The sequence below is a fragment of the Hyposmocoma kahamanoa genome, unplaced genomic scaffold (assembly GCF_003589595.1).
Source record: "Hyposmocoma kahamanoa isolate Upper Pololo Valley unplaced genomic scaffold, ASM358959v1 67, whole genome shotgun sequence".
Classification (NCBI taxonomy): Eukaryota; Metazoa; Arthropoda; class Insecta; order Lepidoptera; family Cosmopterigidae; genus Hyposmocoma; species Hyposmocoma kahamanoa.
This window is the reverse complement of record NW_020653855.1, coordinates 1,305,768-1,332,996: the sequence shown is the minus strand read 5'-3', so window position 1 is coordinate 1,332,996 and position 27,229 is coordinate 1,305,768. Positions and strand designations below refer to the sequence as shown.

The 27,229-nt window shown below is 37.3% G+C and overlaps 1 protein-coding gene across 2 annotated transcripts in view; it reads right to left on the bottom strand.

Moving 5' to 3' along the window:
- Positions 1 to 1,646: 1,646 nt before the first annotated feature.
- The window catches only part of LOC113232184 (probable multidrug resistance-associated protein lethal(2)03659), a 47,589-nt gene continuing 22,006 nt past the window's right edge, over positions 1,647 to 27,229 (bottom strand). For both annotated transcript variants that reach the window (XM_026466825.1, XM_026466824.1), the window contains exons 14-29: positions 26,955 to 27,105; positions 25,499 to 25,566; positions 22,133 to 22,298; positions 21,417 to 21,543; positions 19,426 to 19,576; positions 17,841 to 18,074; positions 15,199 to 15,308; positions 13,778 to 13,892; positions 12,423 to 12,639; positions 10,453 to 10,639; positions 9,866 to 10,038; positions 8,915 to 9,031; positions 7,865 to 7,961; positions 6,736 to 6,845; positions 5,534 to 5,639; positions 1,647 to 1,807 (exon numbers count right to left, since the gene is read on the bottom strand). In XM_026466825.1, the coding sequence (XP_026322610.1) occupies positions 1,772 to 1,807; positions 5,534 to 5,639; positions 6,736 to 6,845; positions 7,865 to 7,961; positions 8,915 to 9,031; positions 9,866 to 10,038; positions 10,453 to 10,639; positions 12,423 to 12,639; positions 13,778 to 13,892; positions 15,199 to 15,308; positions 17,841 to 18,074; positions 19,426 to 19,576; positions 21,417 to 21,543; positions 22,133 to 22,298; positions 25,499 to 25,566; positions 26,955 to 27,105 (2,165 nt within the window). In that variant the 3' untranslated portion in view covers positions 1,647 to 1,771. The remainder of the gene's footprint in view (positions 1,808 to 5,533; positions 5,640 to 6,735; positions 6,846 to 7,864; positions 7,962 to 8,914; positions 9,032 to 9,865; positions 10,039 to 10,452; positions 10,640 to 12,422; positions 12,640 to 13,777; positions 13,893 to 15,198; positions 15,309 to 17,840; positions 18,075 to 19,425; positions 19,577 to 21,416; positions 21,544 to 22,132; positions 22,299 to 25,498; positions 25,567 to 26,954; positions 27,106 to 27,229) is intronic.

The window sequence follows — 27,229 nt, the reverse complement described above, 5'->3', positions numbered from 1 at the left end:
TTCAGTACAAATCGGCAATTTCATACTTTAACCCCTATTATTACAAAAAGAACTGACAATTATAGTTCATATTAAAGATGAATTAATTGATATTCAAGGCAATTTTCATAATATAAACTACTTCGAGGCTATTTATCAGCGCCATCTACATGTAAGACAGGATTTTGACCTTTTTCAGAGTTACGATCTGCAGTATAGAGACAAAATTAAATCTTGAGCGAGCGCGTATGGACAAATACCTTGGAGCTTGGGTGAGTGAAGAATGGGAGTGCGAACAGGCGATTCGAACCCGAATAGAAATTGCTCGAGCTACATTGAAGAGGATGGACAAAGTTTTGTGCAGCCGCAAACTATCAACAAAGCTCCGAGTGAGGTTGCTCCACTGCTACGTCTAGCCTGTAGTGTTGTACAGTAGCGAAGCCTGGACTCTAAAAGCCGACACCCAGAGGCGTCTTGTGGCCTTCGAGATGTGGTGCTACCGTAGAATGCTACGCATTAGCTGGACTCAGAAAGTGCGTTGGGAGGGACCGAGAACTCTTGCAGACCGTCAAGAAAAGGAAAGTTGCGTATCTTGGACACGTTCTACGGCATGAAAAGTACCAACTGATAATGATGGGCAAGATCGAGGGTAAACGACGTACTGGAAGAAGGAAGAAGTCGTGGTTGCGCAACTTCCGGGAATGGACCAATATTGCCAGCATAGAAAATCTGTTTCGCTTGGCCCAGGACAGGGAAGAGCTCTCCAAGCTGACGGCCAGCTTCCAGTAGTGGAGAGGCACTACATGATGATGTATGGCGATTACCAATCCTCTCGAGTTGATCCAATATATGACATATTGTCATTAATCAGGTAAATAATGTATTAAGTACTGATTATTTAAGAATGTCACTATTTCTTCTTTAAAAACATTTTGAATATTATCTAAATGGAAGTGAAAGTGACGCTGAAGTTAGCCAATCTATCACCTTCACCTCCAATTTGCGTATACTTCTTACGTATCGACTGTGAATTGGCAACCGGTACTATTTAAATTTTGACTACTTTACAGGTAAAGAAAAAAAAATAAAAATACGTAGTGTACATACATACATGTGTAATAAAAATATTTAAAAATACGTATTTTTTAAATAAACCAGATGCTATATCGACCCCTCCGACGTAAAGCATCGTATGTCGAAATTGCCAAGTTTACAGGGAACCGTTTTAAAGTTATGAATTCACTGAAACGAACATAACACGTGACTTTACGTATTATAAAATCCTAGATATCGGTTAGATGATCTATTAGATGATCACTGTATGTGAGTAACGAGCTTTGCCAAATAAAACGGAGAACTTTAAAACGCTCCCCTGTAAACTTGGCAATTTCGACATACGATACTTTACGTCGGAGGAGTCGTATAAATGGCGCAAACAATTTTTTTCTTCATCCTGTAAAATTGTCAAAATTGAGATAGTACCGATTGACAGTTCACAATACTTCTTACATATGACATTTTCAGCGTACTGTGACATAATTAGCTATGAAAATTAACGTTTACATAAAATAAGAACGCATGAATATTTCTATATTACAGCTTGCATTGTATTTCAATTTGATGCTAACGATTATAATTGTGTAGGCATCATTCAGCATCGTAATTCCCATTAAAGTAGTCCTAGGCTGAGAACGTTCTTAAAATCTATTAACGGATGTTTCGTATTGAAGTAAACTGACGCAAATGTCACTAGCCTTTTCGGAACGTAGCCTTTTTAATAAATTGACTGCTTCTAAACCGTCTTCTTCTCTAGCATTTTGTTGTAGCTCTGAAAACAAAATTACAAAATATTATTATTATTTGCAATATCAAGTGACGGGCCGAACAAGTTGTGCGCCTGAGCTTGTCCATAACAGTTGCAAGTGCCATTCAGAGCTTTAAATAGCAAAAGATGTGACGAGCATTACCACTGCGCCTGTCACCCTGAGACATAAATTGACAAGTGGGACTACTTGTGTACAGTGCTTCTATTTTCTTAATGTCCGTCGGCAAACTTCGTCTGTCGTCGGGTTTTATTCAGTTGCCTTTGGTACAGACTGGACGCTTTCAGTCGACTAGGAAGTATATAGATTTGCTATTACATTTTTTAGTTATTATACAATGGGAGGAACGCCGCTAAAGTCACAGGCACGATAGTAATTTACAGCGTGATTATTCCATCGATGGCAAACATATTAACATAGCTACGTCAGAAAGAAATGCATTCGGATACGGACAGAATTGAAATGATTAATAACCGGAAAAATATTCATTTTTAGTTACATAAAAGAGGCACACTTCAGTCAATTTCTATTTTTGTTAACTTGCTTATTGACATGGAAGTAAATGTTATTAAAAATAGGGAAATAGTTTTGCAGGTATCTAATGTACGTTGTCAAATTATTATAAATTTTAAATATAATAATTAATGGGCATGGAAATTAAAATGCGTGTGCATTCGGAAATCCGATGATTGCCGAGTAAAATTGAGAAAATAGAAGCACTGTATGTGTCTGTAATTACAATTTTTTTATTAACTGTCATTCTCTTTTCCCTGTTGTTCAATCATTTTAAATCTCGTTTTATTCTAAATTGCTTTCAATTATATATTCTTTTTAATAATTCACGCTAAATAAAACTTCCAAAAATATATCTAAGCGTAAAACATAATATGAGGTTTTCAAATTATTATTTTCCAATTTTTCACAAATTTTTCCGGAGTAATCTCCACTATTATAAATTTTTCGAAAAATTACCCAACAGTACACATTCCAATGATGGGAGATATATTTGGTAGGTTTACAAAATTGTCGATCTGGTTGTGTGAATAATAACAATAAAACTCATAGCCTCGCACTAGGGTGACCCTGTACAGCTGGTGCCACGGACACATACATAGATAACCACAAATTCCTCGAACACACGAGAGAAATAAAAATAGGCAATTCAAATGTTTCTCCGGGCCCGGGAATCAAACCCGGGACTTCTCCGTGGCCGTTGAGGCAGGTAGAGATAACGTCGCCTTCCTTTGTCAAACTCGAATCTTAAAAAACAAAGTAACTGAAATGCAAAAAATGCATTGTATATACATATTTACAGGATGATTTCATGACGCTGGCTTTTACCTATTCTTAAAGTAATGCATCCAAATTAACACCCTTGATAAGAAAAATAAATATAAAGTTTTGTCATATCCTGAATAATCTATCTTTATAAGATACGAGTTTGAGAAAGGAAGGCCTCGGCAAGTACTATAGCGTGTAACCCCATCTAGTGCGCCCGAAGCGTACTCGAAAGCGTCCTACCCAGTATCGCGATGACCACCCATTCTCGAATAGAGATGGGAAAAAATGCTCGTTTTTGACGTTAAAACGGGCTTTTTAAAAAAGCTTTTCACTTTAATGGACCTCTCTCACGTAAAGTACCGTATGTCCAAATTACCAAGTTTACGGGGGAGCGTTTTAAAGTTTTGAATTCACTGAATTAAGCATAAAACTGTTTTATTAGGCAGTAGTCGTTACTCACATAGAGTATTATAAAATCCTAGATATCGGTTAGATGAACAACCACAATTTATTTTATCATTTTACAATCTATTAGTCACGTGTCGTGCTCATTTCAGTTAATTCAAAACTTTAAAACGCTCCCCTGTAAACTTGGCAATTTCGACATATGATACTTTACGTAAGAGATGTCGTAATGCTTTTTAATTTGAACCTTACAAAATCGTTTAGAAACACGTTTAAGCGCGTAGATATTTATGTTAAAAAAAGCCTGTAACGTTGTGTTGATATCGAAACGCAAGAGTAGACCACTAAAGGTTTCAAGATAAGTAAGTTTATTTGTAAAACTCGAGATTTATTTTTATTTATAAAATTATTCTCCACATTGACGAATTAATTTGTTTAGGAAACATAGATGGCAGAACTTGAAACATAAGTACGTTGTTAACGCTTACGTTTACATTGAAACCATGCCAAAGCGTTTATTTTAAAAAGAAAACTTTTTTAAAGTGATTTTCATTTAAATGCCCACCTCTATCCTCGAGTGACTAGATTAGTCTTTCCGAGTGTAGATGGCGCTTCTCGCCATCGACCCTGTTTTGTCAAAATATCACTTTTTCATGACCAAATATGGTAATAACGAAACGACTGTAACTTGTGACATGCGTGATCACCGACCCGCACTCTGGCGCACCCCAGTTAAAAAATAAAAATAATCTTTATTTCAAAGGTAAGCATTATTACACTTGAAATCGTCACATTGGTTGAACTGTACCGCTCATTCGTAAGGCAGATTTCCCTGATAACAATGAGCAAGAAACTCTAGGGGTTGCTCTTTGTAAATAACACTTGTACACATTCAACATTTGCAATATAGTTTTTTGCTTTCGAACATCAGATATCGAGACTATCTCCATGAGCTAAACAGGTTACTACCACGGATTTTTGTCATCCAAGTGCGCAGAAGTTGTATAATACCCTTTAGTATAAAGTTTTTGTTTCACTATAGTTTTAAACCTCGGGAATGGTAAATTCTGAATATCAACCGGAATCTTGTTATAGAAGCGTATACAATGCCCCTTAAATGAATTTGTGAAGACGACTATCAAGAACAGCTAGTTTATTTTTATTCCTCGTATTAACGTTATGTCTGTCACTATAGTTAGTATTCGAGAGTCCGCGTTTAACACTGGTTCGATGGCCGTTTTGGCAGATTACAATATAATTAGGTCAAATCTGAATTCATTATCGAAAAAAATATAATCAAATGCGATTCGCATATGTAAGTTTTTAGATTTAAAACTAGTATTGCAAGGGGTAGCTGATTATAAAGTTTTAATAAAACGAAACTAAAAACGTGGCCAGCGATCCTATAAGTGACGATCGTGTTAGATTTCGAAAAACAAATGCGGAGTTGTGTAGTAAAATTATAAATTCTATAAATTTTACTGCAAGTCACTATTCACTACAATGTACAGCAATTAGCTCCTTCAACGTAGTTATGAATTAATACGAAACTTGATTGACGGACAAACGTCAAAACGGCCATCGCTTGAGTTCCTGTTTTAAGTATTTACTTACGTCGCAGTTCCCGTGATGTAAATCAGTGCATCGTTTTTATATATAATAAATACAGATAAGAGCGCTACCCACTGCCTTATTATTATTATTATTTTATAATATCAAGTGACGGGACGGACGCCTGATGATAAGCTACACGCCTGTCCATGACAGTTGAAGTGCCACGCAGAGCTTTAAATTACAAAGATCTCAGGGGCACTACCACAGCGCCCGTCACTCTGAGACATAAGTTGGCAAGTCGCATGTGCCTGTAATTTCACCAGCACCCTTACCCTTCCAAACCGGAACGCAGTAATGCTCACATTACTGCTTGGCGGCAGAAATAGGTAATGTGGCAGTACTTCCCTGGACGAACTCTTTCTTTCTAGGAGCTCTACTGTTACTAAAATATGATTTAACCTGGTAATAGTATTTTTACTAATATAATTTACCTCCTCAGCCATTTGGTGCAGAATCCTGGCTGTTTCTGGGCCAGTTTGTTCGACGAGTGTCTTGAATATTCCAGTGCCGGCTGGCTCTGGCTCGCTCATTTCTGATCTATATACAAAAAAAGACTTGATTTAGTGAAGTGTTTTCACAAAATAATAATATGAATATCGTGGTTGTAAAAATATCATGATATTCGACAAAACAAATAATGCAATTAATATAGCGACATCTCTTGTCGGTTAGCTGTAAAGGCTGAGTGAAGAAACTTTCATAATGTCGACTAAACACGTAAACCTCCTTTAGTGTGAACTTGAAAACAGAAAAAAAACCAAAGGTTTTATTGATTATTTTTGTGAAGTAACTACACTAGTTTTGTTATTACTCATCAGATATATCATTATAAGATCATATCACATCAAGGTCAGATACATAAAAAAGCGGCGACGAAATCCGAAAGCCAGTACAAAGGTTTATAACAAAAACACATAGGAGAATTTCGATAGCTCGGTAACTTGACCTGTGGCTCAGTTGGTAGGAGCAATGCTACGGTGCAGCATGGTCGTGTTAATAATCATAGAAAAAACAGAATTTCTAGAAATAATTATATGAGAAACTAGGATTATACCCTTATTTTATAACGAAAAAAGGGTCTAGAATTTATATTTTAATCTTTAATTGCCCGATATTGCGTTTAAAGAGTAAGTAAATAAGAGATTTCGTGCAGAAATGGAGTTACGACGTTTTCAAATTTAGGAGACGGCGTTTCTCACAAAGTTTCTCAAAAACTTATCGAATAATAAGTTAGTTCGTAGAGTCTAAACATCGCTCCGGAAAATTTTGCAGATGTGGCCTTTTTAGGATGCACATAACGTTGTAAGTGGAGTTTCCAGGAAGTATTAGGTGCTATTGTGGCCCTATGCTCTAAAATCTAGACCATAGGGTCCCAAACTTTTGAGCTCACCACTTAGGTAAGATAAAAAAATGTCGACCCCCACCACCAAAAAAAAATTTAAATCACGTATTTTTATATTAACTTACACAAGAAATCACAACAAAAAAAAATATTTATATAGATAATTCAGGGTTTTCAAATGCGGTAGCACACCCTGGACACTTCCCTAGGGCACTTCAGCGTCCACTGGGAGGCGGTAGGGACCACTTTAGAAAACTATGGTCTAGACCTAAGTGAAGAAGTGACACCCACCTATTGGAGTACGTTCTTATTCTGTCTCGTGACAAAACAAGGGTCTCATTATGGTCCTCTGTTCTTGATCCGGACTCTATGTTGAAGCTATCTGGTGTTGCCAAAGGAGCCTGAAAAGGTTAATATAAAAAATATTTAAACCGTTCTTTAAATTTAATTGCACACAACACTTCACTTCAGACCTCTGAGTACTGAGCCGACTCAGGCGAGATGCAACCTTTGGCGTGAAAGAGTATAACCATCTACGTTTGTCCCGCCTTGTGAGAGTCTTCGTCCTGGACACGAATTGCCACGGCCGATCTGGACGTCTTTGAATAGGCTTCGGACTCAGGTTGGTCGAAGCAAGGGCAATTTGTTCAGGTGGGGATTTTCGGATGGTTCTAACCTGGACCTCGATCCAGAACTCTTCGATTTTTTCAGTGAATCGTTCGATTGAATATCGTTCTCGAATCGAAAGGTGCTTCCCGATCTATTCTGAACGTTCGAGTTAAACGATCGATTCGGATACGATATCGTTATCCATCATCGTTTACGGAGTTAGTCGGTGAAATAAATTATAAGATAAATGAAAATTCTTATACATACATTTTTTAAGACTTTAAAGACCAAAAATATACGAATGCATTAAGTCTTGCATTAAAATAAATTAATAAAATTAAACAAAATCCAGATTTTATTTACAAATAATAAGATTTCCATAGTACATTCTTGCTTTGTAAACAATAGGACGTTCGGTAACTGTGTTCTGAAGAACGTTTGCAATCTATGCCGATCGAGAAGTTCGAGTAATCGTACGGGTGTGACGTCATTTCGGTTCGGTTTCGAAAACGTCAGTTTGACGTTCGATTCGGGTGTTGTGAATAAAAAATGTACGATATCAAATCGAATTCGTCGACAACTGAATTATCGTAAGGTTCTAAATCGACCCTAGATTCGATACCCGGATTGGGAGAAATATTTATATGGCCCACATTTATTTCTCTCATGAGTTTTGGTGTAATTTGTAATTGTTTCGGACAGAGAACGAGAGTACAGGGCCCGTGAAAACCATTACGATATTTTTTTGATTTGAGTCTATTATACTCTTGAAATGTAAAGAATCGAAGATATTCAATTATTTTACACTAACCTGACTCTTGGACAGAACGGTCGCGGATCGTTTGACCTGGTCAGATTTCGGCTGTGTGAGAAGCTCGTACGGATGACCACTTTCGGCTATGCGGCCTCTGAAATCATTTTCAAAAGGAAATTCAAAATAAATTTAGTAAAATATACATAGGAAATGAAACTATTTTTCTGGATTTAAATCGCGTATGTATCGACCCCTCCGGCGTAAAGCATCGTATGTCGAAATTGCCAAGTTTACAGGTAAGCGTTTTAAATTTCTGAATTCACAGCAATGAACATAACACGTGACTTTACGTATTATAAAATCCTAGATATCGGTTAGATGATCTATTAGATGATCACTGTATGTGAGTAACGAGCTTTGCCAAATAAAACGGAGAACTTTAAAACGCTCCCCTGCAAACTTGGCAATTTCGACATACGATACTTTACGTAGAAGGAGTCGTATAAATGGCGCAAACAATTTTTTCTTCATCCTGTAAAGTTGTCAAAATTGAGATAGTACCGATTGCCAGTTCACAATACTTCTTACATATGACATTTTCAGAGTACTGTGACATAATTAACTATGAAAATTAACGTTTACATAAAATAAAAACGCATGAATATTTCTATATTACAGCTTGTATTGTTTTTTAATTTGATGCCAACTATTAGATCAGTTTTATTCGGCAAAGCTCGTTACGCACATAGAGTATTAGAAAATCCTAGATATCGGTTAGATGATATATCACTCTTTCAGTGAATTCAGAACTTTAAAACGCTCCCCTGTAAACTTGGCAATTTTGACATAAGACACTTTACGTAGGAGGGGTCGATTTGTTTCTTCAAACAAACCAACGTTTTGGGCCTTTTACTGGTCCCATGGTCACAACCGTGACCGTGGGACCTGTAACGAGTATAAAAGCTTTTTATCTTGATGTAGAAAATCTGTAGTGCGATAATGTAATGAAAAAGCCCGTGGGCATAATTTAGGACATTACGGTCGACTTTGCCTGTGTACGAGCAAGTGTGATGAAAATTAATTTGTGATTATGTAACAATAACTCACTTGTCCATAACAATGACTCGGTCGTAATCCATAACGGTGTTGAGTCTATGCGCGATCGTGAGCACCGTGGAATCGGCGAATTTGTTGCGAATTGTTTGCTGGATATGCTTGTCAGTTCTAAAAAGAGAAAACATCTTGTTTATGATACCTTGATACCTATACAGGATGATTTTTAATCGACTTATTAAAAAGGAGGAGGTTCTCAATTAGACTGTATTTTTTGTACGTTGTATGTTACGCAATTACGCCGGCATTTGTGAACTGATTCTGATATTTTTTTTTGTTGGAGAGTAGTAAATTTGAAGAAAATATTCCACCTCTAAGGGTGGCAAACTAGGGGATGAATCCGGTTTCGCGCACTTTTCGGTAACCGATTGCAATAAAACTTGGCAAATCGATGTAAATCCACGCACTTTTGAGGTCTTTTTTTTAATATAAAAAGTTAATAAAATACTAACAGCCTTGCAGGGGTTGATTAATAACATCATAAACAACAACTTTTGTTCCGTGCCATTAAATGATACGTAAGATTTTACTTTCATACAAATATAAAAATGATTAAATAGATTACTCTAAAGCATTGACTTACAATTATATGGACGTCGGGTCCGCGCTAAAAAGTGTCCGAACTTATAGGGCGTTAAAATCGTATACAGAGCGTCATTCACGCTTTAGTCTTCGTTTGTTCGACTGACAGCGAAGCAAGCAAAATTAGACAGTACTGCGATGACATTACAATTTAAATGTAACGTTTTAGCTTTTTCATATTCCTTTACATGTCACTACGTTTAAATAGGTTGACTTGGGACATTTTTTTCGTGGTTTGTGTATTAGACCCGTCGTCCATTTATTTGTAAGTCAATGCTCTAAACGGTGATAAGGGCTCATCAGAGCCCTCTTTTGATAATAGACCTATACCTAGCAGTAAACCATATATTTGAGCCTACTTACTCAGTATCAACATTGGCTGTCGCTTCATCCAAGATAAGAACTTTACAGCCCGCTAGCGCCGCTCGAGCAAGGCAGACCAGTTGGCGTTGACCAGATGATAGATTGCCGCCACCGTCACCCACTTTGGTGCTTAATCCCGCTGGAAGGTTAGCTACCATATCTCGGAGTTCTACCTGTACACCAAATTTTTTTTTGTTTTTAAACTTTTAATTTAGTAATTGACACTTTTAAGATTGTAAATGACACTTTTGTGCTGTAAGCAACACTTTGTCGGGTTAAGTGCCACATAATCAATAAGTGTAATTATAGCATCGAACAACACTGGCCGAGTGACCTGACACGTAATCACAACCTTTATAGCTAATATGCTAAAGTTAATTTTTTCCATTGGGTATTACACTTTTAGCGCATAAGTTACACTTTGGGGCTGTAAGAGACATATTTAAAGTATACACTTTGGGATTATAAGTGACACATTCAAAGTTTACACTTTGGGGTTATATTATAAGTGACACATTTAAAGTATACACTTTGGGTTGTAAGTGACACATTAAAACTTTTAATGCTATACGTCTATATTATGTTACCTGTTCTAAAGCTGCATATATCTGTGCATCACTATATTTGTTCTCCGGGTCGAGATTTTCCCTTAATGAAGCAGCAAACAACGCAGGCCGTTGCGGCAAGGCGCACAACCGCGACCGCCATGCGGGCAGCCCAGTTTCGTCCGCGCATAACTCGTCTACTGTTATTTTACCTGTTATTTTGCTTAATCTGTAAATAAGCAACCAAATATGTAACTAATTATGAATCCGAAAAATGACGGTACGAAATGTCACAGGGATCACTTTATCTCTAGGTGTACAAGCGATTTGTATTTTCTCGGATTCGAATCTCGGATTTAGTGCACGACATCCGAAGTAGGTCCGAGTTTTTTAGATTTGTGTAGTCTCAGTCAGTGCACAAACGGCTTGAGGTTAAAAGTGCTTGTTCGTCTCTTCGATTCTTCATTTCCGCCACTACTATAATACATATTATGTATACTTTGATGTATATACACTGGGCCTTTGGAGGAATGAAATGAAAATGTATATTTGTGCGCTTTTGCGGTATCAAACAATTTGGTGTATGGTAAATACATGGTCATATATCACATATATTTGTCCACCATAAAAATTACTATAAATTGTGGTTTTCATTATTAGATTAAAATCTATTATTATGTCAAAGTATTTAAATTATTGATCCACGCTATGGATCTTACTTGGTGCAACAAATTTCGTTGACCATTCAGCGCGGTAATGCCGTCAGTGTTATGGGGACATTTGAACTAGCCAAGATTCAGAGCGGTCCTTTATCATTGTAATAGTTGGATAAAAATGGTCAAGTATGACGAATTGCATTATTAATTTTTACGTGACGATGCCTGTTGCAGGTTTACATTTGTGTCTTCCTAACGAAGCCTGCGTTGTGGATTGACATATGTATTTAATTTAGTTTTTAAATGAATAGTTTTTTTTATAACGCGCACACACTGAGAAACCCTGTATCACGGGTGCCATGGACACACACATAGACAATCACAAATTACACCCAAACTCACGAGAGAAATAACTGTAGGCCATACAGTTATTTCTCGCATACGTATGTCAGTCACTCGGCTAGGGCCCATTGAAAACCAGCGTCACAGCTTAGTCTTGGTTGTGAGCTGAGCTGAATGGGATCCTTTTGCATACGCCACAGCCGCCAATTGTAATACAATAGAATTAGTAGATAACTTTAAGTATTTGGGGTTAAGAATAGATAGCAAATTTTCATGGAAGTTGCATGTGGAGAATGTCTGTTCTAAATTTAGACTGACTTTAGGTAAATTCAACTTAAATTTATTGTCAAAAATGGCTACTTTATATGCTGTGTATTACGCGCTTCCTGAATCTTTGCGTGTACGTTTATAGCTTATTTAGAACAAATTAAGCAACTACAAATAAGGTACTTGAAATTGTTGGTGAATAAAAATGTAACGGAAAAATGTGGCCAAAACTATGTGAAATTATTCTCGATTTGTAATGTATTGCCAGTTCAAGAAAAATTCAAACTATTATTAGCTTTGGAAGAATACAGAAGGCATGAGTTTAAGAATTGTGCTGAACATTCTATAACTGTTAACAATAAAGAATATATTGCACCTAGAACTACAAATTACTTTGGTCAAAGAACTAGAATTTACTTAATACCTGTCATATATAATGATGTCAATGTTGACGAAAATAATTTATCTAAATTAAATTTTAATAAGAATGCGAAAACGAAATTGTTATCACAAATCCCAGATGACTACGCTTTGCACTATTGCTTCTGATATATCTATGCGAGTGTAATTTATGACATATATCACCATAAGCAATATATATATGTGTGTATATATATATATATATATATATTGCTTTTATATATATATATATATATATATACATATATATTGCTTATGGTGAAAGTGTGTCCCCGCGTGGTTCCTATTCTTTTCTATTACTTATATATTTATGATTTTATAACTCACCTGAATAGTGCAGCTATTAGACTGCTCTTTCCAGCCCCGGTTCTTCCAACTACGGCTACCTTTTCAGCGGGACGAACACCAAAACTGACCCCTTTTATAGCAAACGTAGATTCTTTCAATTCTGTAGTGACCGGCCCTGTAATAGGGTTGGGAATTGGTTGGTCTTTCCTGGGCGGTTTCTCGTATTCCAGGGACACGTCTTCGAATATAATTTCACCTGAAATTAAAAAATAATTAAGCCACAACTTTCAAGAAGCGGTTAGCGGATTGAAGCCTTACAAACGTCATGATGAATATTATAAAATAAATCTGGCAAGTTTTCATGTAAGTAGGTGTTACGTACAAATATTTGGGGACTTCGAGTAAATGAAGCATGGGAATCTGACCAGGGAATCAAGACCCAGTTAGAAATTGCTCGAAACTCTTTTAACAAAATAAGGAAAGTTCTGTGCTGTCGTAAACGGATGTGCAGGGAAAGAGAGGCGCTGGGCGAAAAAAGAAATCGTGGCTGCGGAAAATCCGGGAGTCGACCTCCGCTGCGGAAAATCAGACAATGCCTCCGCAGAACAGCTGTTCCAATTAGCTGCTGATATGGACAAATACCGGAACCTGACGGCCAACCTTCGGGATTGAAGAGATAAAAATACAATAGTATATTAACTCAAAAAGTGTATTTTCTCAGAACCGACGAAAAACGAATTACTCGCTTCCCTTGAAAGATCTGTGTAAATTTATGTATAGGTTATTTCCTACCTGCCAAAAATATACATATTTAAAAATAAAAAATAAAAAATTATTTCATATTTTAGAACAAGGACTATTTTAGCCAGAACTAGCTCACATAAAGCATGTCTCATTTTGAGTTAAGTAGTTAAGTAGACATCTATTATTTGTTTTTTACAATATTCTAACCATTGACTTACAATTATATGGACGTCGGGTCCGCGCCAAAAAGTGTCCGAACTTATAGAGCGTTAAAATCGTATACGTCATTCACGCTTTAGTCTTCGTTTGTTTCTTCTGACAGCGAAGCAAGCAAAATTAGACAGTACTGCGATGACATTACAATCTAAATTCAACGTTTTAGCTTTTTCATATTCCTTTACATGTCACTACGTTTAAATAGGTTGACTTGGGACATTTTTTCGTGGTTTTTGTATTAGACCCGTCGTCCATTTATTTGTAAGTCAATGATTCTAACGATTGTTTTATTGACCTGTAGAGAAACAAATTTTACGTTCAACAATGGTATAATCTTGAATTTCACATATTTTGAGTTATAACACTATTGTAATAGTAGTGCGATATATTAGTAAGTCTGGGAGTTCAGGAATTGTTCTTTTTTCAATAATTACCTTTAGTAGGCCACTTCGGAAAGTCCACATTAGGATGATTCTGCTTTAACGCTAATTCATTCACGTCCACTGGTTTTTCTGCAGGTAGATTTGTGTATTCTAATATTCTTTCCACCTGAAAGTATCATACAGTTTTATCACCGTTACCATCATTATCATGAACTCATTCAGACCCATAGTCCCGCTTGCCCAATGTAAATTGGGACTTCGCACGTTTTCCGAGGGTCAAACCGAGAGATGCGAACCCGCGGCCAAACTTTTTGTTATGAAATTGTATTTCATTATAATTAGACATGGCAATAAAACAGAGAAGTAAAAATACCGACCTCAAAACCATTCATCTCCTGGTTTGCCACGCTTAGAAGTGGAATATTGTCTTCAAATTTAAATAGAACCACATATGAGGTAACAAAGAATCATTAGAATCGGTTCACAAATGCTGGAGTTATCGCGTAACATACATACAAAAACTCCTTTTTTTGAAGTCGGTTAAAAACAGCTGTTTGTATATAATTAATTACACTGATGACTGTATGACTTTCGTAGATTTTTCGCAGATGGCGCTACAGCAAAAAGTCGTTAAAAAACCAAAATGAAAGATTTTCAATGGGCACATGGAAAAATTTCATGAGATATGTAACGAGACCGGTAGCTCAGTTGGTAAAGAGCAATGCTACGGTGCAGCAAAGACGCAGTTTCAAGTTCCACTGGGTCGACGAAATTTTTCTGTATTTGATCATAATCATAACAAAAACTAGTGGAGTTATGTTACAATATAATTTCAATAAATAAGGTATTTTTAAATTTTTATTGAATTGATATTCAATTATTTTTATGTGAAATTACTCCACTAGTTTGCTATAATTATTAATTCGAACCGATGTCTTCTAGCATACTGTGGCAGACGCTATACCAACTAAGCCACGGAACGAAACACCGGACCTCACGAATTTTTCCATGTGCTTGCGTCGTATCTTTTGTATTTGGTTTTTCAACGACTTTTTAGCCGTAGCGCCATCAAAATTAAAGTCAAAGTCGCATAATCATTTATTCCATTGATAAATTTTTTACACTCGAAAACGTCATTTCTTTAAGCTACTTTTTAAGCTACTGCTCGTTCACTACGCTGACCTCTCTGAGAAGAACGAGCAAGAACGCTAGGGAACATCTATGAGAAATCTATGATACTTCGTCACCCAGTTAGATACCTTTACAGCTACCAGCCCCAGATAAATTACTCCACTAGTTTGTTATAATTATTAATACAAAGACTGGATCGTAGGATTTTTTCTGAGTGTTCAATCTTTGTATTAATAATTATAAGGTTATATTTTGTAGATTTTTTTATAAACTGTCACAGAGACGATCTTAGATTTTAGTGAAATCTAAAATGGTGGCACAGATGTCAATAGTAAACTTACGGAAGTCATCTGGTTCTCGACTTCAGCCGTCTGCCTCATCCCGTATTGGCACATGCCGACTAGGCCTATAACTTGTGTTATTGCTAGACCTACATTGCCGCCCATTGTACCTGGAGAAGAGATTATAAATTTAGTTACAGTAAAGATCATTGTGAAAGAGAAGTACTTGCCACCGGAAGTACTCGTCCAGGGAAGTACTTGCCACCTTATGTCTGCCGCCTAGAAGTAATGTGAGCATTACTGCATTTCAGTTTTGAAGAGTCAGGGTGAGGGTGAGGGTCAGGCACATGGGACTTCACAACTTATGTCTCAGGGTGGCTGACACAGTGAAAGTGCCGTAGTACTGTTATTTGTAGGGGCAGTCCCATATCATTCTACATAAGTTTTGTTTATAGTGCACCTCCCTATCAACCTCTTATGCGGGAAGGGCACTATGACCTGTGCGCGCACAGGAACCTTATAATGTTCAAGATCTGACCCCGGATCAGCCAGTGTACAGGGTTATCACAGATCTCTGTAAGTTGGCTTCATCCGGTTCTTCGAGAGGTTAGTTAGTGCCTTGGGTGAGCTGTCCCGGGTGCACGTACCGTACCGTACCGTATTTTCCAGATAGGTACCGGAGCTGTAGGCACGCTCACTTCCCGTTGCACATTGCACAACTAGCGGTTGCCACCGTTGAGCCGTCGACTCTGAGTCCACTACCAAATCTTCTCATTGGTGGCGGAGCTGTAAGTCACGCTCACTTCCCGACGCCGAATGAACGGCGCTCTCCAGTTCCCAGATTACGGCCGGAGGGACCGGAAGATGTCTAGCTCAACTAGCTCTCCTCCTCCATCCTCTACTAGCTCTCCGGGCTAGTGCCGGAGATGCCAGTTGGCAGTGTTCTGTGGCAATGTCCGGACATAGCCACAGACTTAAAGGGCAACTCACGGGCCCCGGGCGCCTCCTCGCCCCGGTCACACCCTACCGAGGCAGACGAACGTGTTCGTCCCTGCAGCTAACCACAAATCCCAGCGAGTCCATACCCAAGTCCGGGTCCGCCAGAGACGTCCGTGAAGACGTATAACTGGCGGAGGGCTTGGCCCGGACGCTCGCCGTACCCTGGTCTTGCCGTCGAGCCCGTAGCCTTTCCGGAAAACACTATCTCTCTGGTCGGTAGATAGGTACAATTGGCGACAACGGTGTCGCGAATTATCTCTCGAATTAGTATTCGTTTTGTAATATCAAGCATTAATAAAGAAGGATGCTGCCACTGCGTCCGTCACCCTGAGACATAAGTTGACAAGTCTCATTGTGCCTGTAATTTCATAAGCACCCTTAACCTTCCAAACCGGAACGTCGTAATGCTTGCATTACTGCTTGGCGGCAGAAATAGGTAAGATATGTATGAACATATAAGAATTGACAATTCAAATTAACCTGTGCCCAACATTTGAATGAACGATGACGTTTCAAATCAAACAAGTATAGCTATTTATTGCACAAGCGTGACGAATATTCAATAGTTCGATAGATAGAATATATCGCCTGCAAACACTAGCTGCTTGCTGCCGGCAACAAAAACACAAAAAAAACAGTACAGAGTACATAATAAAATAAATAAAGTTTGCCACCCTTAGAGGTGGAATAGTTTCTTCAAATTTAAATTGGACCACATCTGAGGTACCCTCCTTCCAAGAAAAAAGAATCATCAAACAAAAAAAAAAGGTTCTCATTATTGGAGTTATCGCGTAATATACATACAAAAAATGAACATACAGGCGAATTGAGAACCTCCTCCTTTTTTTAAAGTCGGTTAAAAAAGACAGACTAGAAAAGAGTAACCTATCACAAACTCGAATTTTGTTTCCGAAATAACGTTTGTTCGGATTTTCATTACACCGAAAACCGAATTATAACGAAACCGTTGTTCTTTTAGGATATGTTGGATGTTTATCGCAAAGACCCGATTAGGTTAGGTTAATTTAGGCTTAAACGAAAGAATGCGGCGCACCCATCGACACGGCGTGGCACACCCTGACGGAGTCCCTTGACTGCCATAGTGGGAGGAGATCTTTCGCTGCCTACAATCGTGGGCGCAATGCTCGACAGCGAGAGGTGCTGAGAGGCTATGGTATCTTTTTGCGAAAGCGTAATCTCGCAGAAGGAGGCTGCGGAGTACTCCAGAGAGGACGACCCCTTTTCTGACCCGCTTCGAAGACGTAGGCCGGGGAGACGAAGGAGGCAGTACGCCCGCCTTCTTCCCCCGCTGTAGGTTGGGGTCGGGGGACCCCTTCCACCAAGACTAAGGGTGCCCGGGGCACCCTACAAAAGACTGGGCCCGCTCCATGCGGGCCATCCGCCGAGATGTCCCAGTAGTATGCGCAAGCGGATCCTGGAGAGACGACTCTACAGCGGTGGAGTGAACCGCTGCCACCGCTGAACCGCGAGTCTCACATAGTCGCTCGATGCTCCCCCGAGCCGAGCGGTATGCGCAACGCATTTCCCAGCGACAAAAAGAAAAAGTTTAAAAGAAAAAACATTTCCTCTCAAAATTATTTTCGAGGTTATGAAAATTCGAGCAAAAGTTATTTCTGGAAAATGTCATTTCGGACTTCTGATAGGTAACCCTAAAAAAGTAATTTACTAAAATACAAACTTACCGTCAGCGAATAGAAAGAAGCTGAACGTTACAAACGCCAAATACAAGCAGCACACCATGTCCATCCAAAATCCAAACGCTCTATTCGTATTTAGTACAAGGCTCCATGACGAGCTATGAAGGTCCTGCAGTTTGTCGAACTCTCGGACCAGTGTGCGTTGCAGTTCCCGAGTGGAACGTATCGTCGTCAGTCCAGATACTGTAGCCGCACAGTGGTTTAGTGATTGGGAACGAGCTGGGGAAAAAAATTTGACGTTTAGTAGCGGTAGAGTCCATTGTGAAAGAGTTCGTCCCGGGAAGTGACCTATATCAGCCGTCAAGCAGTAATGCGAGCATTACTGTGTTCCGGTTTTCACTGACTGGAGGTTACGCGACAAGTGCCAACCGCTGAGTGTATCTCCGACAGTGCAAGCGCTCAGACAAGTCTTTCATTTACATTACAATCCTTGTACAACCCCAATATTTGGTTCCGCACGCGGCGGGCAACGTTCTTTCACCTCTCTGAGTGAGTGCTTAGTTTTATTAGTCAGATTTAATAGGCTATTATAGGGTAGGCACTTGGATTTTCGCGAAGCACTGCCCTCTTACCTATTTCTGCCGCCAAGCAGTAATGTCAGCATTACTGTGTTCCGGTTTTGAAGGGTAAGGGTGCTGGTGAAATTACGGGCACATGGGACTTTCTATGAAAAACTTTCTATTTTCTTTGGCATTGTGATAAAATATTATTTAAATGGTTTTGTGACATTTGTGTCGTATAAAAGGGAATTATGTCCTTGTAATTAAATTTTGAAATAATGAGCTTTTAGCAAATTAATGTGTAGTAATTTTAGTTCTCTGAGTAAACTAGTAATGCCATCTATGGGATGTTAGTGCAATTGTTGGAGTTGCTTCACTTTTATAATGAAATATATGACTAGATGTGATACTTTTAAGCAAAAAATATTTGTTGGACTTACACCACTTTTATAATGATCGACGCATTTATCAATAAAAGAATAAATCTGCATGAGAACAATCAAACTGCCTATACTAATCGTTCTAGAATTTTATCAAAATGATATTTTAAAAATAACAGCTGAGCAGACTTTTCCGCTTACAGTCTGTTTCTGGAAGGTTTGTAAATTATTCCAGCGTGCCTTTTAGGCATCGAGTAAATAACTAGAAATACAGACGAAATGTCATTTAATTTGATTAAAAACTATTATGCCAAATCATTACGGTGACAATTGCGCTCCGATTGGCCAGCTCGAATTCGAACCAAATGACGGGTGTCGTCAATTGTTTTACTTCAAATCGACCAGTTTAACTTGAGCTTTGCTATAATGGACGAAAATTGAAAAATTACATATTTAATTACCGATGAAATTATGGGCTGTGATTCCGTTTGTTTTGTAATAGATGTTTTGCTGTTTCTCCCACACCACCGAATGGAACATTAGTTAGAGACCACACCATTGTTAGAGATTATTATCTTTATTACTTACTATAAATACAGAAATTTTTTGTAATTTATGTCAAATGTACAACAGGTTACTTCATTGCTAAGTAGCAATTTTTTCTTTACAACAATATACGAAACCACTCACCAATTGCTTCAATTCGTTTCAATTCCCTACTAGTATTCAAAAATAAGCCTCTGAGTAAAAACAGCAACGTTGTGACCACCCCGGTCGGGAGCATCAGCCACCAGTTGATCAGGCACACAACGATTAGAATTGACACTACCTCTAGGAAGAACTGAAAAAAGGTATGTGAAACGAGGTTATTATTAAACTTTTTCGCCTTCTGCTTCCCATTTTTATAATAATAAACACACAGGCAGTAGAGCTCCTTGTGAAAGAGTTCGCCCAGGGAAGTACCGTGTGTGTACCACCTTACCTATTTCTGCCGCCAGGCAGTAATGTCACCATTACCGTGTTCCGGTTTTGAACGGTAAGGGTGTTGGTGAAATTACAGGCACGTGGGACTTGTCAACTTATGTCTCAGGCTGTCGGGCGCAGTGGCAGTGCCCCTTGGGTCTTTATAAAGCTCCGAGTGGCACTACAACTGTTATGGATAGGCGTGTTGCTTACCACCAGGCGCACGTCTTGTTCGTTCCGTCATTAGTTTTTTACAATCTTGAATTTCACATATTTTCAGTTACAACACTATTGTAATAGCAATCGCACTGCTATTACAATAGTGTTGTAACTGAAAATATATCGATATTATAATAAAAGAATTAGTTGTTTTTGTTGTAATGACCAACAACCAACCACAGACGACTTAATACGTTTTCATCTCGTACACAACTCCGCACAGCACATTCGCATAGATTCTTTTGCTTTCTTCATACATTTCAATATTTAGATGCATCCCACAATCGCAATCTTCGCTCAGACAGCAAATTCACTCTTTTAATTCCTCCTCACCGTACTGGTTTTCTTTCTAACTCATTTACTCTTCAGGCAATACGACTCTGGAACGCTCTACTTATTATAGTATTTATATTGAAAAAGCGCCGAATAAGCTAGCTTTCAAGCAATTAGTCCGCGATAACATATTGGAGTCTCAATCTACATCCCATTAGTCTGACATTGTTATATATAAATATGTATATTAAATACATATGTGTATGTATTATATATTATGTATTTATGTGTATATAGATTGCTTATATAAGTATATAGTTAGTCATATAATATTATGTGTTATATTTATATTGTGTTTAAACTACATATCATAATTATTCATGAACTTCTTCGTATCTGTTTTAATTATCATGTTATGCACCCCTGTTAATTATTTTAAGCTCTTAAGTTGACTGGTAGAGAATGCCTAATGGCATTAAGTCCGCCATTTGTACTGCAATTAAGTTGAAATAAGTAAATAAATACATTCCTTTACTTTAAATTAAATTCCACTTTGCATTATTTCGCCATAAATTGAATAGGATGTAAAAAGACCGTCAAATTCTGGCTTAAGAGTAAAACTTACAATGAAACAGAATAACTACCAATTCTTTAATTGTTGAATATAGAAAATCGGTTTTTAAACTGTAATATAAGGAAATTTGCACAAAAAGGATGCCCAAAATACAGGTATACATTTAGTTAGTTCAGTCATCGCTATTACACATTAGGTTCGCTTTACTATGAAGATTGTATAACTTAGGTTTCTTTTTATAATATCAAGTGACGGGACGAACAAGTCGTGAGCTTGATGGTAAGCTACACGTCTGTCCATAAAACTTGCAGTGCCACTCAGAGCTTTAAATCGCAAAGATCTGTGGGGCACTGCCACTGTGCCCGTCACCCTGAGACGTAAGCTGACAAGTCTCAAGTGCCTGTAATTTCACCAGCACCCTTACCCTTCAAAACCGGAACACAGTAACGCTGACATTACTGCTTGGCGGCAAAAATAGGTAAGGTGTACTTCCCTGGACGAACCCTTTCACAAGGAGCTCTGCTGCTACTAATATTTAGGTTCCTTTCTTATTTTAACACTATAATAGCTTTATGTCTTGTATTAGATTAAGTTATATTGAAGTAAATTTATCTTTATCTTTAATGGGATATTTGGGATAACAATAACTTACCCCTAAACAATCGACTAGAGCAACTGGCAATAGTGTGTCGACTTGCCCCATGTCCTTTGAGAACCTGTTCAATATTCTGCCTGAAGGGTTGTGGTGGAAGAACCACATCGGTGCGTTTGTTACGCCTCTATAGAAGAAAAAAAAGTTTTGTAACTATAACACGATTATCCGAACATTTAGTTCCATCGCGTACTGCTAGATGGCGTTAGTAGCAGGGTTTGAAATTAACAAGATATCTACTTTTAACCGAATTCAAAAAAAGGAGGAGGTTATCAAGTCGACTGTATGTATTTTTGTATGTATGTTACGCGATAACTCGCCGATTTGTCAACCAATTTTGATGATTCTTTTTTGTTGGAAAGAGGGTACTTTAAATTTGAAGAAAATAATCCACTTCTAATGGTGGCAAGCTAGGAGATGAATTAATTTTGAGTTCGGTTTTTTGGTACTCTGTACTGAGATTATCTTTGATAATTATCCGATATACGTCCGATAATTATCTATGCTGATCTATAGTTTGATCTCTTTAATTTTTGACTAAAAATGACAATGAAAAACGATTTGGTTAGTGATTTTTTTTTAAGACTGACATTTGACATGTTTGGAAATGTCTCTGATACAACAAACACATGACACGACATTGCTAGCGGTAGCATTTTATTGATTCGATTAATTTTATAAGTGAGTTAAAAAAATATAATAAGGTGCATACAAACCTGAACATATTATTATGTAGCCTCGTTGAAGCCCTAATGCACATGCTGTAGAAGACAACTAACTTTTGACAAGTGAAGACAACGCATATAGCTATGAGGCCTCCGTATATGTACACGCATTGCTCGCGTGTCAGACCGAACTTATTAGAGGGGAGGTTCTCGAACTCTGTAAAGAGAAAAAATACAAAATTATTTATTGAATATCGATTTCTTAGGTTTTCGCGATTGTTACACATAGGAAATGAAACTATTTTTCCGGATTTAAATCGCGTATATTTGTTTTTTCAAAAAAACCGACGTTTCGGGCCCTTTACAGGTCTCATGGTCACGGTTGACTGAGTTGGTACATTCTTCAACCAGTTATGTCTAATATTAATGCAAACCACCCTATTTTTTCCACTACTACATACGCGACACTACAACTACAACAACAAATATACGCGATTTAAATCCGGAAAAAAAAATTATTGAAGTTAAACTATTTGATGTTATTATTGAAGGTATTCTGCAAGATAAATAGAATAGAATAGAATTGATTTATTACAATGCCACTTCACAGAAATATACAGAAAGAAATAAAAAAACACAAAGCAAAAGTAAAAAAGAAAATAACAAAAGTAAAAACTTAGCAAACATATTATATTTTTAACGGTCAACTCAATTGAAAGAAACGTCATGTGTACGACTATGGCGTATGGAATAGGATCCACTCAACTAATGTCACCGCCGAGTAAAGACTGCATCGAGTATATAACCAGAAATACACACGAAATATAGGCCATCCATCCCTGGCAACTCATCACGCAAATGGGACTTATATCACTTTTAAATATCAACTCTCGTTTGCGCTGAAATCACAAATTAGAAAGCTGAAATAGTACAGTGCCAGCAACTGACCAATACCTTCTGTATTTATTGTAATAAAGATAATATCTCTAACAATGCCGTGCTGTTCTATTCGGTGGTCTGGGAAAACAGCAAAACATCTAATTACAAATAAACGGAATCACATTTCATCGGTAATTATATATTAAATATATAATTCTGCAATATTCATCCATTATAGCATAACTCAAGTTAAACTCGACTTGAAATGAAACAATGGACGAATCCCGTCAATTGTTTCGAATTCGAGCTGGCCAATCGGAGCGCAGTTGCCATTGTAATGATTTAGCAGAATAGTTTACAAACAAATTAAATGATCGTCTCTATTTCTGGTTATAACATACTCGATGAAAGACTGACGCAGATTTTCAGTGGTTTAGGGTCCACTGAATGAGTACCGGAAGCGTGTGCATGTTCCAACGTCGACCTTATCGACAAAAAAGGAGGAGGTTCTTAATCCGTCTGTATTTTTTTTGCATATATGTTAACTGCCTCTATGGACGAATGGTTACCAAGCTGGAGTGCCACGAAGAGCTCCCAGGTTCGATTGCCAAGTTCAATAGCTTCAATGGGCCCTAGCCGAGTGAGTGACATACGTATGCGAGAAATAACTGTATGGCCTTCACATTTATTTCTCTCGTGAGTTTGGGTGTAATTTGTCCATGGCAGCCGCGGCACAGGGTTTCCGTAGTGCGGGGCTATGAGTGTGCGCGTTATATATGATAACTCCAGCATTTGTGAACCGATTTTGATGATTCTTTTTTTGCTGGAAAAAGGGTCTCAGTATTGGTCCTTATTAAATTTGAAGAAAATATACCATCTCTAAGGGTGGCAAATTAGGGTATGAATCCGGTTTCGCGCACTTTCCGGTAACCGATTTCAATAAAACTTGGCAAATAGATGTAACTCCACGAACTTTTGAGGCCAGTATTTTTTTCATAAAAAGTTATGATTATTAATAAAAACAAAATAAAAAAATAAATACAAAGGTCGACCTAAGAAACACAAAGAAAAATTCATTCGATTCTGCCGGATTCAAACCAACTGCTTGCCAGACCAGACCTCCCGACTGAGACCCGTTCCAAGCAGTAGATTGTATAAACGGGTGATGATGATGAAAACCTCCTCTCTCCAAATACGATTTACAGTGCATTACAGGGTCCATAACACGCTGTTAACTTTTCGTTAAGCCTTTTCCATCTTATGTAACATTAAGAGTATAAATATACAACCTCAAATGATTTTGGTTGATTCTGTAAACAGTGAAAGTGTAGAATCAATAACTTTGGAAAAAATATAAAGTAAAATAGAGGATACATACGGATTATTACTATAAGATGTGATAACACGATTTCTAAAAATTTTCAAGATAGAAAAAAACCACAAACCTACCTCGATACATATACCAATCTTTTACATATACCATTTTTTTTATATATCATCTGAACTAAATAGAACACGTAAGTATACGATTTACATTCTTCAAATGGCTGTAATATCGTTTGAAAAAAAAATCTGAAACAAAGCCAGTGGACCCTGCCGCTCGACCCGACCAAATGATCCACATTATAGTCGTCACCAAATAAGAGGCCAAATTTGACAGCTAAAGTAGGCGGTAGTACGTAACTTAGAATGCGATCAACGAAACAATAAACAAAAAAATATTTGCATAATTGAGTTTAAAAAAATACATAAATTTTATTGAAACATTATATGACAAAAAGATTATTTTAAAAAAAAGATGACTATTTTTTTTAATAATAGTAATAATAATTTAAATTTCACCAAGTCACTTCGATTTCTTGGAAAAAAATATTGACTTATTAAATATTAAAACTATAATATTATATAAAAATAGGTGTGTATTAAAAAATTATTTATATTACATTTCTGACTATTGCATATAAATTTATAATTTACAACTTCCAACTTATTATTCCCAGCCAAATAATTTAAATTTTATGAAATCCTTGGTTTCTTGGTAATTTAATCTTTCTATGTAGTTGTTTTATCGATGAATATACTTATTTACACTAAATTTTCGTAATAAACCATTTATGAATATTCATCAAAATTAAAAGAATTGGATACAATTCATCGGAATGTGGGACAATTTTACGAAAATAAGAGGACTGGCTACAGAATTGCAAGGAAATCTGTAAATGAATTACTTTTAACAGAATAGCACGATTTGGCCTTGAACAAGAATGAACCGAAAAATAATCTAAGCAATCACAATCCCTCAAAACTTTGTATCGATTTCTGAAAACCGTATAATCTGATATGATTAGTCCACATCCCTATTCGCGTCACGATGACAAGTGTCAAATTTGGCCTCTTATTCGGTGACGATTATAGTACGTGAAAAAATTGAATCCGAGCTGAGGTAGTATCAACTCTTAGGTCAATGCAATAGAGAATTCAATTGAATTAAACGTACCTAAAAGTGTCGAGTAACATTTGACAATGAAGATAAATTACCTGGTGGTACTACGGAGGCGTTCGTCGCTGCGGCGGCCGCTGCACTGTTCGCCTCTTCTATGTTTACCCTGGAACAGATTAGCTAGTTATTTTTAATACTAGTTAGTTATCGCCTACCGATTAAGTCAGTCAGTTCCCAAAGTAGCTACGCGATGCGGGAGGGGTGACAGTTTACTTAACTGTTATGTCGCACTCCACGTGGGATAATTTCAACGAGATTTTTCTGACGATGTTCAATAGCAAGTTGATGGAAAAAGCGCCCACCAAATTAGTTTTAGCAGCAGTAGAGTTCGTTGTGAAAGAGTTCGTCCAGGGAAGTACTGCCACCTTGCTTATATCTGCCGCCAAGCAGTAATGTTAGCATTACTGCGTTCCGGTTTTGAAGGGTGAAGGTGCTGGTGAAATTACAGGCACATGGGACTTGTCAACTTATGTCACAGGGCGACGGGCGCAGTGGCAATGCCCCTCAGACCTTTGTGATTTACAGCCTTGAGTGCACTGCAACTGTTATGAACAGGTGTGTAATTTACCATCAGGCGCACGATTCGTTCGTATCCGTCAAAAAATAGTCAAATGATGTTATGAGAAAATCATTGATAATTGAAATGAATAGACAAGCCATTTCGTCGCCTTAATTTTGCAGGCTGATTACACGTCACATTTCCTTCATATTTACACACTGGTTTTTACTTATTCTTAAAGATTACTTTCATCCAAATTAACACCCTTGACAAAAATTTTAAAATAAATAGAAAGTTTTGCCATCTCCTCATAATCGCAGTATATAATATCCGAGTTTGAAAAAAGATCATCTTGTTATTTAATATCGTCAGAGAAATCTTGTTGAAATAATCACGTGTGCAGCGCGACATAATGTACGCGACGTAATGTTTAAGATTGGCAGTAAACGTACTCAAATAACTTTTTCTTTGCCATGTACCACTAACAATGTCTCATATAATGATCCTATTTTTCGCATGTTTAGAGCTCATAACAACTTTTCTAAAGATTTGGACTTATTCTCCCATAGTCGCTATACTTATTTAAATATTTGTAAGGAGAAGCTGAATATGTTGGATATTTAAGAATCTCATGTTTTTATATATGTGTAACATGATTTTTTGCTATTGTTTTTAAGTGCAAATTTTAATTTTTTTTTATATTATGTTTAATAACCTGTTAATTTGTAAGTACTTATTTATTATGCAAATGCCGTGCGTGGCTGTCATAGGAATACAAATTTACTCCTATTATAATGCATGTTAACTTTAAGCGTCTTCACAGTTTGTATTCTGTAGCTATGCCAAAAATAAATAAATAAATAAATAAATAAATAAATAAATAAATAAATAACTTTTACGTAAACTGTCACTCTACGCAGCTACGTCAGGAACCGACACAATTAAGCATTACGCCTGTACATTGTAAAACTCCTGCCTACATTAGTGTAACTTACCATTCTTTAAGCCAAATATCCGCACTGGAATAAAATATCTGCGCGGCAATGAACAAACCGAAAAGTAATGCCATTGTAAGACTGTTGCCTCCACTTTTGATGTATGACATGTAAACGCTGTTGTCCACTGATCCCTTGTTTTGAGTTTCACCTGTGAATGATAAAGTACAATAGCATAGGCCGGAAAGTTTCACCTGTGAATGATAAAGTACAATAGCATAGGCCGGAAAGTTTCACCTGTGAATGATAAAGTACAATAGCATAGGCCGGAAAGT